Source organism: Saccostrea cucullata, unplaced genomic scaffold, assembly GCF_032062105.1.
Source record: "Saccostrea cucullata isolate Sc308-1 unplaced genomic scaffold, CSIRO_AGI_Scuc_v1 ctg226, whole genome shotgun sequence".
In the NCBI taxonomy this organism is placed as follows: Eukaryota; Metazoa; Mollusca; class Bivalvia; order Ostreida; family Ostreidae; genus Saccostrea; species Saccostrea cuccullata.
In genome coordinates this window covers 472,064-486,214 of record NW_026931887.1, presented here as the reverse complement: position 1 = coordinate 486,214, position 14,151 = coordinate 472,064, and the positions used below count along the sequence as shown (strand labels likewise).

General features: G+C 35.9%; 1 protein-coding gene across 1 annotated transcript; it reads right to left on the bottom strand.

The window, feature by feature from the left end:
• Positions 1-7,458: 7,458 nt before the first annotated feature.
• On the bottom strand, positions 7,459-13,762 carry LOC134233951 (uncharacterized). Its single transcript, XM_062716008.1, has 3 exons — positions 13,121-13,762; positions 8,479-9,189; positions 7,459-7,747 (listed from the first exon to the last, which is right to left on the bottom strand). Exons 1-3 carry the CDS (start codon positions 13,167-13,169, stop codon positions 7,479-7,481), a joined length of 1,029 nt encoding a protein of 342 aa, XP_062571992.1. The 5' UTR covers positions 13,170-13,762; the 3' UTR covers positions 7,459-7,478.
• Positions 13,763-14,151: the final 389 nt, after the last annotated feature.

The window sequence follows — 14,151 nt, the reverse complement described above, 5'->3', positions numbered from 1 at the left end:
ACTTGCACAAATCTCATGAAAATTGAAGTTATTTGCCTATGAAATACATGTATTATACACACATGAAAGAGGACAAAACGAGTCATTTTTAGCTCACCTGAGCCGAAGGCTCAAGTGAGCTTTTCTGATCACATTTTGGCCGGCGTCCGTCTGTCTGTCTGTCCGTCTGTCTGTAAACTTTTCACATTTTCGACTTCTTCTCAAGAACCGCTGGGCCAATTTCAACCAAACTTGCCACAAAGTCTCCTTGGGTGAAGGGGATTCAAATTTGTTCAAATGAAGGGCCACGCCCTTATTTAAGGGGAGATAATTGGGAATTAATGAAAATTTAGTGGTATATTTTAAAAATCTTCTTCTCAAGAACCACTGTGCCAGGAAAGATGAAACTTATATGGAAACATCCTCAGGTGGTGTAGATTCAAGTTTGTTCAAATCATGACCCCCGGGGGTAGGGCGGGGCCAAAATGGCCGACCAAAGTTTTACATAGAAATATATAGAAAAATTCTTTAAAAATCTTCTTCTCAAGAATGACAAAGCCATAATTCATCATATATATATGGAAGCATGCTAAGGTAGTGTAGATTCAAGTTTGTTCAAATCATGACCCCCGGGGGTAGGGCGGGGCCAAAATGGCCGACCAAAGTTTTACATAGAAATATATAGGAAAATTCTTTAAAAATCTTCTTCTCAAGAATGACAAAGCCATTATTCATCATATTGATATGGAAGCATGTTCAGGTAGTGTGGATTCAATTTTGTTCAAATCATGACCCCCGGGGGTAGGGCGGGGCCAAAATGGCCGACCAAAGTTTTACATAGAAATATATAGGAAAATTCTTTAAAAATCTTCTTCTCAAGAATGACAAAGCCATAATTCATCATATATATATGGAAGCATGCTCAGGTAGTGTAGATTCAAGTTTGTTCAAATCATGACCCCCGGGGGTAGGGCGGGGCCAAAATGGCCGACCAAAGTTTTACATAGAAATATATAGGAAAATTCTTTAAAAATCTTCTTCTCAAGAATGACAAAGCCATAATTCATCATATATATATGGAAGCATGCTCAGGTAGTGTAGATTCAAGTTTGTTCAAACCATGACCCCCGGGGGGAGGGCGGGGCCAAAATGGCCGACCAAAGTTTTACATAGAAATATATAGGAAAATTCTTTAAAAATCTTCTTCTCAAGAATGACAGAGCCATAATTCATCATATTTATATGGAAACATGCTCAGGTAGTGTAGATTCAAGTTTGTTCAAATCATGACCCCCGGGGGTAGGGCGGGGCCAAAATGGCCGACCAAAGTTTTACATAGAAATATATAGGAAAATTCTTTAAAAATCTTCTTCTCAAGAATGACAAAGCCATAATTCATCATATATATATGGAAGCATGCTAAGGTAGTGTAGATTCAAGTTTGTTCAAATCATGACCCCGGGGGGTAGGGCGGGGCCTAAATGGCCGACCAAGGTTTTACATAGAAATATATAGGAAAATTCTTTAAAAATCTTCTTCTCAAGAATGACAAAGCCATAATTCATCATATATATATGGAAGCATGCTCAGGTAGTGTAGATTCAAGTTTGTTCAAATCATGACCCCGGGGGGTAGGGCGGGGCCAAAATGGCCGACCAATGTTTTACATAGAAATATATAGGAAAATTCTTTAAAAATCTTCTCAAGAATGACAAAGCCATAATTCATCATATATATGGAAGCATGCTCAGGTAGTGTAGATTCAAGTTTGTTCAAATCATGACCCCCAGGGGTAGGGCGGGGCCAAAATGGCCGACCAAGGTTTTACATAGAGATATATAGGAAAATTCTATAAAAATCTTCTTCTCAAGAATGACAAAGCCATTATTCATCATATTGATATGGAAGCATGTTCAGGTAGTGTGGATTCAATTTTGTTCAAATCATGACCCCTGGGGGTAGGGCGGGGCCAAAATGGCCGACCAAAGTTTTACATAGAAATATATAGAAAAATTCTTTAAAAATCTTCTTCTCCAGAATGACAAAGCCATAATTCATCATATATATATGGAAGCATGCTCAGGTAGTGTAGATTCAAGTTTGTTCAAATCATGACCCCGGGGGGTAGGGCGGGGCCAAAATGGCCGACCAAGGTTTTACATAGAAATATATAGGAAAATTCTTTAAAAATCTTCTTCTCAAGAATGACAAAGCCATAATTCATCATATATATATGGAAGCATGCTCAGGTAGTGTAGATTCAAGTTTGTTCAAATCATGACCCCGGGGGGTAGGGCGGGGCCAAAATGGCCGACCAATGTTTTACATAGAAATATATAGGAAAATTCTTTAAAAATCTTCTTCTCAAGAATGACAAAGCCATAATTCATCATATATATGGAAGCATGCTCAGGTAGTGTAGATTCAAGTTTGTTCAAATCATGACCCCCAGGGGTAGGGCGGGGCCAAAATGGCCGACCAAGGTTTTACGTAGAGATATATAGGAAAATTCTTTAAAAATCTTCTTCTCAAGAATGACAAAGCCATTATTCATCATATTGATATGGAAGCATGTTCAGGTAGTGTGGATTCAATTTTGTTCAAATCATGACCCCCGGGGGTAGGGCGGGGCCAAAATGGCCGACCAAAGTTTTACATAGAAATATATAGAAAAATTCTTTAAAAATCTTCTTCTCAATCATTTTCTAAAAAATAGCAAATCCATGATTGGTCATGGGACTACTTTTGGATTTAAACTTTACAATAAAAAGCCATTTTATACTAGTCCTACCCTTGGTGCTCAGGTGAGCGATGTGGCCCATGGGCCTCTTGTTTCACACTATAACACTATTTTTCGTTATGAGTGGGTCTTCTTTCCATTTTTTTGAAAGGTAATCCTAAAAGTTTACATAAAAACATACATATTTTGGTTTCCAAAATTATGGAGCAATGACCCACTATACCTAAAAAATATAAGTTTATGACATAACTTTCGTATCTTTTCGAGAAATACTTGAAGTCCCTTAAGTCAATGGTCATATCACAAACATGATTTAAATGCCACACTTCATCAGGACTTGTGTAGCGTAGTGGTTAGCGTGCTAGTCTCAATAGAGAATGCAACTCAGGATTTTTTTGCCAGGGTTCGAACCCAGTGGATACCACATTATTTTTTTAATAAAAGAATAAATTTTAACGAAAATTTTTTCGCAAAACTCTTTGTTTATCATGATTTTACAAAATTCAATGATGAGAACTTTACTCTAAATACTAAAATCACACAATTTGAATATGATTTTTATATATCTGAAGCTTGTGGGTTTTTTGCTTGCTAAGTTCACCCATCTCCTTTAGCTCACTTTGACAGAAAATGCGTAATTTTTCAAAGTGCGTCGCAACATAGTCAAACAAGAGGCCCATGGGCCACATCGCTCACCCGAGAAGCTTTGACCATGCTGTTCTTTACCAGATTTCCCCCTTGTAATACATATTGCGACCCCACCTACCCCACTGATCATAATTTGGACAATTTGAAAACTACACTATCCCAGTAAGCTTCCACAAAAGTTTCAGCTTCTCCGGCCCAGTGGTTCTTAAGAAGATTTTTAAAGATTTTTCCTTTATATTTCTATGAAAAACTTTGAATCCCTATTGTGCCCCCCTACCACCGGGGTCATGATATGACAAATTTAAAACCTACACTACCCCCAGGATGCTACCACATAAGTTTCAGCTTTTCTGGCCCAGTGGTTCTTGAGAAGAAAATTTTTTCTACATATTTCTATGTAAAACTGATTACCCGTTGTTGCCCCGCCCTACCCCAAGGGGTCATGATTTGAACAATTTAGAATCTATACTACTCCATAAGGGGAATCAACGTTTTACAAATAAATATATAGGAAAAATCTTTGAAAATCATCTTCTCAAGAACCACTGAGCTAGAAAAACTCAAACTTATGTGGAAGCATCCTGGGGTAGTGTAGATTTTTAAATGTTCAAATCATGACCCCCGGGAGTAGGGCGGGGCAACAATGGGGAATCAAAGTTTTACATAGAAATATACAGGGAAAACCTCTAAAAATCTTCTTCTCAAGAACCACTGAACCAGAAAAGCTGAAATTTATTTGGAGGCATCCTGGGGAAGTGTAGATGCTAAATTGTTCAAATCATGTCTCCCGGGGATAGGGCGGGGTCACAGTATGTATTACAATGGGGAAATCTAGTAAAGAACAGAATGGTCAACGCTTCTCAGGTGAGCGATGCGGCCCATGGGCCTCTTGTCTTGTCTCCCCTTTAGAGGGGACTTAGCCCTTCATTATAACAATTTTAATTCCTCTTCACCCAAGGATGCTTTGTACCATTTTGGTCAAAATTGGCCCAGTGGTTCTTGAGAAGAAGTCGAAAATGTGAAAAGTTTACAGACGGACGGACAAAATGTGATCAGAAAAGCTCACTTGAGCCTTCGGCTGAGGTGAGCTAAAAACACAACTATGGGAATATATGCAACCTCACATCAAAACAACGTAGCTTAATATTGTGTTAATTAAAACAATGAAATTGGCCTCGGAAATTGAGAATTATTAGCTGAACCGTCTACCATGAAACGTATATGTTTACCAATTTAAAGACCCAATTTTTTTACCGTACGGTTACCTGAGGAGGGGGAGTGGTCCAAGTAACAGTGGTGTTATTTACCTGCAGACCCCCAATACCCAAGATGTCAAAAATCTGTGTATACGTAGCATTACACAGGAAGTCTGTGTCTGGCGATCAGGGTCAACATTCCGTGTTTCTTGTCTAAATTTGAGTGAAACTACTTGAAATAATTGAAATATTTCAATATAAGAATTATTTATAAATGTTAGCAGCCATATCTAATGAAGAAAAAAAAATATAAAGAAATATCGTTTTTAAACTTTAAAAAAAAAATGACAAATTAAAGAAAAGAACACAGAGTAAAACTACAAAGTAAACATAACTTTTTTTAATTAAACTTGTGTAAATATAAATCTTTATAAAAATAATAATAATATATTCCATTCATAGGTAGGCCTATCCGTCATGTGAACATATATACAACGTACCGTACCGCGATAGGAATGTTGCCTACGTTTTGATCAACAATAGTGTCGAAAATATTCACCATTTCCGGGTGTTCGTGTGTTTAAACCGGGTGTTCGTGTGTTTAAAAATTTTTTATTGTTTGCAAGATTTCTTTTATACTTTTAAGATGTATAGAGTTCTTTGCTAAATATTGCAAGAAAAATAATGTAAAATTTTCTTGTAATAAAAAACAAAATCGTGTAAATTTATGAAATAAAAAAATATAAAACCGAAAAGTTACACCCAGATGGAACGTTCCAAGAATGGTCCTTTCTTCGTCCTTGTAGTTCTATAGAAGCATTTTGCAATTTTTTTCTTACTGCATTTCTTGTTGTATCAAATCGTATAGAGACAGATAATGAAAACATTAATATGAACCGTAAACAAAACAAATAAAACATTGATTCAGAAAAATGTTAGAAAATACTTACAAAATTAGTACAAGATCATCAACTCTCCCGTTAAAAGGTCATCATTAAACTGGCAAATTATTATTTTTTTTTTTTATAGAAAATATCTTCAAACTTTATATCCTTTTTACAAGTCATTATAGTCAAAACTAAGTTTCAATTTATTTATTTCTATAAACAAAATGATTTTACATATTACAAAAATAATTATGAGATTAAAAAATATATACATAAATACAAAATAATTCACTGAAAAGATTGGCTAATAAATTTTTGAATAGATATACAAAATCATGCACTACTAAAGAAGACGAGTTAACAAAATAACATATTCAATCTGAACTTAAAATTAACTACTGTTTTATTATTTTTATTAAATAATGATAAACACAACTTTTCTTAGGAAAAATTTCTTTAAAAAAAAATGACATCTGTGATGATAAGGTTTCAACCTAGCTGCAGAACTGTACTAGATAGCAGTATAGTTTTTGTGTCGCCTGCGGTAAGGGATCACTTTACCCGGCGTCTGTCTGTCTGTCCGTCCGTCCGTCTGTCACACCTTGTATCTCATATGGACTTGATATTTTTGCACATTAATTGCTGGTGTGTTCCCATCTCGCATTAACTGTAAAATTTAGCATTCCCATTTCGCCTTAGTAAGTTCTCAGGTGAATTAAGGTGATGAAGATTTAATATATTTAGCATAAAGTTTTTTTTTTTTAAATATTTGGTATTACTTGTATTATTTCATTCACTGTTAAATTCAATCTAAAAATTTTTATCATTTAAATTTTTTTATCAAACCAGTGATAATATTTACAAATACTAAAATTTCCATTTCGCCTTAGTACTTTTTAACTTTTTCTTACCCGAATTTCACAGTTAAGGCGAAACGGGAACACACCTAATTGCTTGGCACTATGAAATTTGTAAATTGCCATGGTTATCGACCTCGTGACCCTTGACCTTGTCCCTAAAGGGTTTGACCTGCTTTATTAAAATGTTAAAAGTAAAACGTGCATCAGCATTTTTTGACATTTAAGGGGAGTAGTTCTATGCCAAACTGCAATCTACGGCGCAAAGTTTTTGCGCACTGTTAGGGAGAATTTTTCCAATTACAGCATTAGTCAATTAACTACCTTTCTTTCAATCCCCAAATATTTGAAATATTCTTTAACCGATCTGTATATTTTATCCACCTCCCAACTATTTATAGTCGTCTCTATTGGGGATAAACTAGCTGGATTTTAATTGTCTTGGATTTCAAAAAATTCAGATTAAAAAAATGTATGAAAAATACCTAGCCCTCCATTTTTTAACAAGAGGCCCATGGGCCACATCGCTCACCTGAGTTGCTTTAACTATGATGTTTGGTTTTTTTTTTTACCAAATTTCCCCCATATAATAACCTATTGTGATTCCAAGTAATGGTCCTGTCCTATCCCCGGGGGGTCATGATTTGAACAATTTAGAATCTACACCACCCCAGGATGCATAAGTTTCAGTTTTCCTGACCCAGTGATTCTTGAGAAGAAAATTTTCAAAATTTTATATATATATATATATTTTTAAGTAAAACTTTGATTCCCTATTGTGGCCCCGCCCAATCCCGGGGGTCATGATTTGAACAATTTAGAATCTACACTATCCCAGGATGTTTACACATAAGTTTCAGCTTTTCTGAACCAGTGGTTCTTGAGAAGAAGATTTTAGCAAGACCCCACCCTATTTTTGTCTTCTCTTGCTTATCTCTCCTTGCAATTGAACAATTTAAACTCCCCTTTACCCAAGGATGCGTTGTACCAACTTTGGTTAAAATTGGCCCAGTGGTTCTTGAGAAGAAGTCGAAAATGTGAAAAGTTTACAGACAGACAGACAAAATATGAAAGGAAAAGCTCATTGAGCCTTCGGCTCAGGTGAGCTAAAATGTTTTTTTTTTCAATTTGCTTAAAATTCCGACACCAGATAGTAGGTTACTATATCTATCTAGCTAAGAAGTTTGTAGTAAATATGACCAGCTTGTGTGGTGAATTCAAAAGACTGTGTGTATATGGCAGAGAATAGAGAACAGGTATTGGACTGGGATTGGAATGTAAAAGATCGACAGTAGATAAAGTCTCTGAGGCACGTGATCGCGCACGTGGTGAGTGATCTCGTTACTGATTGGTAGATGGGCGTGGTGATCGGCATCTTATCGAATTGTACACCTGAGAAGGTGGCGTAATGCAATTTGTCAGCGTCGCTAAAAGTTGGAGCTGAAAAAGAAAATCAGATGTTAATTTTTAAGGTATCATCAAATCCTCAGGTATGAAAATCAACAGTTAAGAAAACGCTAAAAATTATCCATGAGTTCAGCAAGTAATCTGTAATGTTTATTTCTGCAAAGAACATCATTTTATATAGAGACAATAATCAAATTTCATATTTTCAGGAATAAAAGTATATGCTTTTTATGCCTCCGTACTCGAGGATTCGGGGGTATACTAGTATACTTTTTGCTCAGTCCATCCGTCTATCTAGCTGTTTATCTCAAAATCTTTAAAATGCCCATAACGTTTGGTTGATTGCATGGAGCCGCGACTCACCCGTGTATTTCTTGTGACAGGACATTTCTTTAGGTACCAACATATTTGACATTGACCTTGGAGTTTTATCAAAATTGCAAGAATTTATCTAACTTTAACCCGGGACATAACTTGAACAGTTCGTGCTAGGGCTTCCATGCTTCACATGTGTATTCTCTGTAATAAGACTTTTTTAAGGATATAAATATTTTTGACCTTTCTTAGTCTAGACTTGAGAGAACGATGGATCATACCGATCATGAGATACGGGAAATGAAAATTGCTGCACCTAAAGATTTCAATTCCAAGCTTTATTTCAAGACTGTTTAAATTTAATAATAATTTTAATTTAAAATTAATCCATTGCTTTTGTTCTCCCAATAACTTTGTTTTTTTTTTCTTAAATATGTGCAAATACTTACTATTTCTCCAATTCCCAGTTGATGCACAGTCTGTAAAGCAGTCCAATTCTTTGTGTAGAACCATGCCTAGGCAAGTTACTAGTCCAGTGAAAGTGCGGGGATCACTCTCATTGAAAGAGGCCCCTACTCGCATTTTCCCGGGGGTTACGATTTGTCTATTTGCATCGTCGCTGTCACCATCTATACTCTTTTGATTGGGGCTGTCGTTGCTAATCTCCAGGCTGTCAGCAACAAATGTTCTCAGACTCTTAGCGCTGCTGTCCACAGACACGCCTACTTTTTGCCATTGGTTTAAAATGACCGGGTTGGCTTCCTCGTTGACCAAATACGTAAACACATTCCTTGTAATCCGTCTGGAGGCTCTAAGGTTTCCGCCATCCAGCCAGACTTTCATTCGGAAGGTCTCGTCTTCTGACTGGTAATCAAATATTGTACCAGAATCACTCGTTGGATAAACGTATAAAGAAATACCATAGTCGTCTATGTTTATTGTGATTAGAGGAACATCAACGTCAAAAAAGAAACCGGGCTTAATTTCTACTGACTTGTTAGAGGGATTCGTTATTGGATATCTATCTGCAAAACTTAGCGGACACGAAGGACCAATGATACTGTTGTTAGATTTAAGGACTTCTAGATGGCATGTAGTGGGTAGGAAGGGCCATTTGAAATGAGAGTCTTGACATGCTGATTCAACGAATACGACTCTACCTGTAAAGAAAACGTTACTGAAATTATATCAATCAAGTAAAATTATTTAAAATGCAGGCACGTTGCAACGGGGGGGGGGGGGGTGGCCCCCCCACTTCTTTTCCCAACATTACTTTTACTATTGGAAATGCTCATTGAAAGACTGGTTGGCCCCCTTTCTTTTGTACTACAGGGAATTAATAACAGGGAAATGTAATATTGAATTCCAAAATTGGCACTGAAAGAAGTTGGCATTGAAAGAATTTAACACCCCCCCCCACCCCGCGAAATAGGATTTTCGAGTTTGGACAATTGAGTAATTGGTCTTTTTTTTTTAGGTAAGTCAAAAAAAAAATTCTCTGGCTGCCCGGTGCTACGTGGCTGAAATGTATTCCCAAATAAGAGATTACGTCCCTGGTTCGAATCCCATTGTGGGAAGTGGATACCGGTCCTTTGGACGAGACCGTATAAACCCAGGGCTGGCCCCCCACTTCTTTTCCAAACGTTACTTTTACTATTGGAAATGCTCATTGAAAGACTGGTTGGCCCCCTCACTTTGTACTACAGGGAATTAATAACAGGGAAATGTAATATTGAATTCCAAAATTGGCACTGAAAGAAGTTGGCATTGAAAGAATTTAACACCCCCCCACCCCCCCCCCCACCCCGCGAAATAGGATTTTCGAGTTTGGACAATTGAGTAATTGGTCTTTTTTTTTTTTTAGGTAAGTCAAAAAAAAATTCTCTGCCTGCCCGGTGCTACGTGGCTGAAATGTATTCCCAAATAAGAGATTACGTCCCGGCTTCGAATCCCATTGTGGGAAGTGGAGACCGGTCCTTTGGACGAGACCGTATAAACCCAGGTCCCGTGTCGCAGTAGGTGCTGGCACGAAAAAGATCCCTCATAAGTCATTGGCGATTTTACCCAGTTTTTAACCTGTATTGAAGATAACATTTCACATGTCACACCAAGCAAAGACTGAAGTGCGATGCCCTGCACTTAATTGGAGGAATAAGAATACGCCTAGAGTGTTTGGTAACAGACAGGCAGGTAGACAGACATTCTTTATTTTCTCTGTAATTTAAAAAAATTGTAAAATATATTTAACGCAGACAGTGATTAAGAAAATAGTAGATGTTAAAGTGCAAGTGCATGCAATAAAGAAAAGTCATTCACAATAAAACTTGAAAAAAGTGGAAAAGATTTATCATGTCAGGCTCCCCCCTTATATTTCTGCCGATATATAATATATTTAGAAAACATACAGTATACTATTTTTTCTTGCTTGTCAAGGAATTTCTGGTAGTTGATAGTGCCCCCAAATGAAAATATATAACGTTGCCCCTCAAAACTGAAATTGCTTCCTATGGGCCTGGCATAATAATGATGTCGGTAGAAACCGACAATATAGAGGTGTTCTATTCCTTTATGGGATTATTTCATATTTTCTAGACCCTAGAAGATTATTCACAATAATAGTTTCTGGCTTGTTTGTGAGATCGACATTTATTTTGTTCACTAAATATAGTTTCATGTAGATTATTTATAGCAAAAGGAATTTCTGTTGTAATTAGCTTAATGCTCAGTGATAAATTGACTGAACTAACCATGTAGGAAATTGCATCTTTGAAACAAACTTTGTTATATCTTTAACAGGAAATGAGATTCATTAAACATTGCATTATTTTATTCCAAATTTTCATTAAATGATATATATATATATATAAACACTTGTATCAAGTAAAATCTATAAAGTGTTCGAACCGACCGTGTCTTTTAAGGACAGATGATACAATAAAAAATATGGGTGCCTGGATTAGTATATATTTTTATAACACACCCACCCGTTTGAGAAGCAGACCTGCCTACCCTTCCGCTTTTGGCGTAATTCTTCCGCTTTTTACCACAAAATTACGCTATTACGCCACGTATTTTAATTTTACGCTTTCGATATTTTGGATTAAAATCCATTATGAACGTGTAAATAAAGAGTCAAAGTACGACTGCTTAAATGAAATGAGGAGTTCTAATAATAGTAATAGCTAGAGGACCTGTTCGAAAACGTACGTAATATACCTAGTAGTTATATGTTAACTGGTATGGCGAAGATTCGGAAGAACATGAGATGGCAATTTATTTAGTTGACTATTATATGATATTGCAATAAGTACAGCCATTTCTATGCTCAAATAGTTTATTTTAACATTGCTTAGAACAAATTAGAGAAATGTGAATGTTAAAAATATGTAATATTATACAGTGTTACGATTTGTGTAAACATGCAAACGCAAGTCTTCAATTTAGTGATTTGATGCAAATTGACCAAACGCTTCAATAAGGGTGTACAGTTGATTTAAGTTTAATAAACTAGGATACTCAGTGGTATTTTACACTTTTTGCAAAAAGATGATTCGAAAAAGAAAAGTTTATACCAGCTTTCTTTAGTAAAGTACATTTCGGTTGTTATGAAAGAAAATAAAGTATTGTATAGTGGGTTATTTTAGCGGGCAGCTAAAATTTCAATCGCTAAAATAGTCAGTACTCTTCTTATTGTTTAACAGCAAGGAGCTGAAACACTGTCCGCTTAAATAAATTACGCCATAATTATTGGCATACCTTTGAGCAGGCAAAACGGCAAATTTACATCCGCCAAAAAACCCGCTATACGGCTTTACAGTTAACAACAAAACAGGAAAACATGATTGATTACGCTTTCACCTCTGAAATTCCACCAAAAATTTCCTGAAATTACACCCTTGAAATGAAAAGGGTAGGCAGGTCTGGAGAAGTGGGAGGGTATATAGTGATCGGGATGCCCGTCTGTCCGTACGTCCGTCCGTTACGCTTTGATAAAAGTTTATTTTACCCCCCGCTTAAAAATAGGGTTCATAGTACACCAAGCATCGGTATGTCCGTATACGCAAATTGGAGGAACCGTCCGTCTGTTGTACGATTTGGGGTACCCATCTCTTATCCGTAACTCCTCTCAGACCTCTGAATGAAATTTGATGAAACTTTCAAAGAATCTTAAGCACTGTAAAAAAAAAAATAACTAGTAGATTCACTGTCCATACAATCACTACCTTAATAGTAGTTTTACCAGATATTGGTATATTTACTAGGTAAGATTAGTAAATTTAGAATTGATGAGTAACTTTCACTAGGTATCTAATATATATACAAAAGACCCCCGCTTGTAATTAGCTTAACTGATATATAAACCAGTAAACTGAAAGTTTACTAATCACGACCAACGCTTTACGAAACACACTAGTTAAATTCACTAGGTTTTTCTTTCAGTGATTACATATTGCCATTGTGCACCTCCTATTTTTACTTTTTGATCCGACACATATTTTGAGTTTCCCACAGCAAAACATGGACACTGCCATTTTATACATATTGGAGAAGTAGGAGGGTATATAGTGAGCTCGGTACAGTACCTCTGTTTGTATCACCCGTTTTTTGAAAAAGATTATTTGTATTATTACATGTCCTTAAAATAAGATAAAGAAAAATAACTGACTCTCAAAAATATTTTTCTTAGAAAAATCACTTCATTCTGGAAATCCCACGCCTTTTTTAAATTTCTAAAACCTGTCTACCAACTAGTACACGTTTTGTGTAAGAAATCTCAAACTTCGTTGGAAAGAATTGATTTCATGTATCTTCTAAGACAATCTAGATTATTAATTAAAATAACAACAACAAAAATTCCATATATAGGGTTTTAATTGGCTTCTTTAACTTTGTGGTGTAAAAGAAATTTTCAAACACTTATTAAATAAATTGATGTGCAACATATAGTTTGCATTCTTGAAAGTTTTTACACCACGTAAGTTAGTCTGATGCCATCAGATATGAACAAAATAATACAGGTACAATAATAGACACAATTCACATGATTAAGGGTAAAGTTAATTAAGGAAATCATTGAAGACACATACTTACACAAACAGAAACATTTAAATGCCAACAATAAGTTTCTCGAGAGAATCATCTTTACATTCAGCCTGTTCGATGTTTATTTTGTAAAATCCAAACAACTTTTAAATTTATCCCAATAAGTACTAGCAGTCAAATGATCTGCATTGGTCCTGGAAATCTGGCGATGTGATTAGTATGCACCGCAATAGTATTCACATTATTGATGATCCGTCCGATCGAACAGGACTGTCTTCTTCTATGCCTTTAAAACTTTGGACTCTTTTCTTTTTTTTATTTTCAGATTTTGAATGGAATTGGCAATAAAATCCACTAATTGATTTTAACCCCTCATTATAGCTTTTCAGTGCTTTTTTCCAAACTGTTTTCAGTAAAATCAAAGAAACTAATTGAAAAAAAAAATTTGATTAGTATATTTTATACTGAACATCGATCACAATTCACTTCTGAATCAAACGAAGTAAAACATGGATAAAAACTTTAATATTACATTAAAATCTCTGTTGGGAAACCTAAATCGTTGAATTTCAAAGCCCAAATCTGTCTCATATAGTTCATTAAAGTCACTGATAAAAATGCCTGAATATGATTAAATTACTTGGATATCTGTCGCTCAATGCCATTGACTTAAACAGAGGTGTTGTGCTGGACAATTCCATCTAGTCCACTGACTTCACAAGACCTGTGTTAGATAAAGGCCACTGACAGTTTTGGACCAATGTCGCTCAATGCTACTGAACCAGTGTGTTGGGAAAATCTTTCTTCACAAGAAATAATGTTTCTGGACAAAAGCCGCTCAATGCACAGACTTTACCAGAAGCAATACTTTTAACAACCCCACTTAATTTAGCTGCATTACCATAAACACTGCACTGGACGAATTCCCTGTGGTTCTAGCAGAAGACTTTACAAGAAGTATTGTGTTTGACAAATGCCGCTCAAACTTTACAAGATTCTCTATGCTAGACAAAGGCCGATGACTTTAGAAGTTTGTCACCCAATACAGCTGTTCCGGACAAATTCCCTTCTGTTCATTG

What these genes read in the sequence shown, in the direction of transcription:
- LOC134233951 (XM_062716008.1), bottom strand. Translation starts at nt 13,169, where the DNA reads ATGATTCTCTCGAGAAACTTATTGTTGGCATTTAAATGTTTCTGTTTG. An exon ending in ATTTAAATGTTTCTGTTTGT is followed by an intron (nt 9,190 to 13,120) that starts GTAAGTATGTGT and finishes TTTTCTTTACAG; the next exon opens with GTAGAGTCGTATTCGTTGAA. An exon ending in AACTGGGAATTGGAGAAATA is followed by an intron (nt 7,748 to 8,478) that starts GTAAGTATTTGC and finishes TTTCTTTTTCAG; the next exon opens with CTCCAACTTTTAGCGACGCT.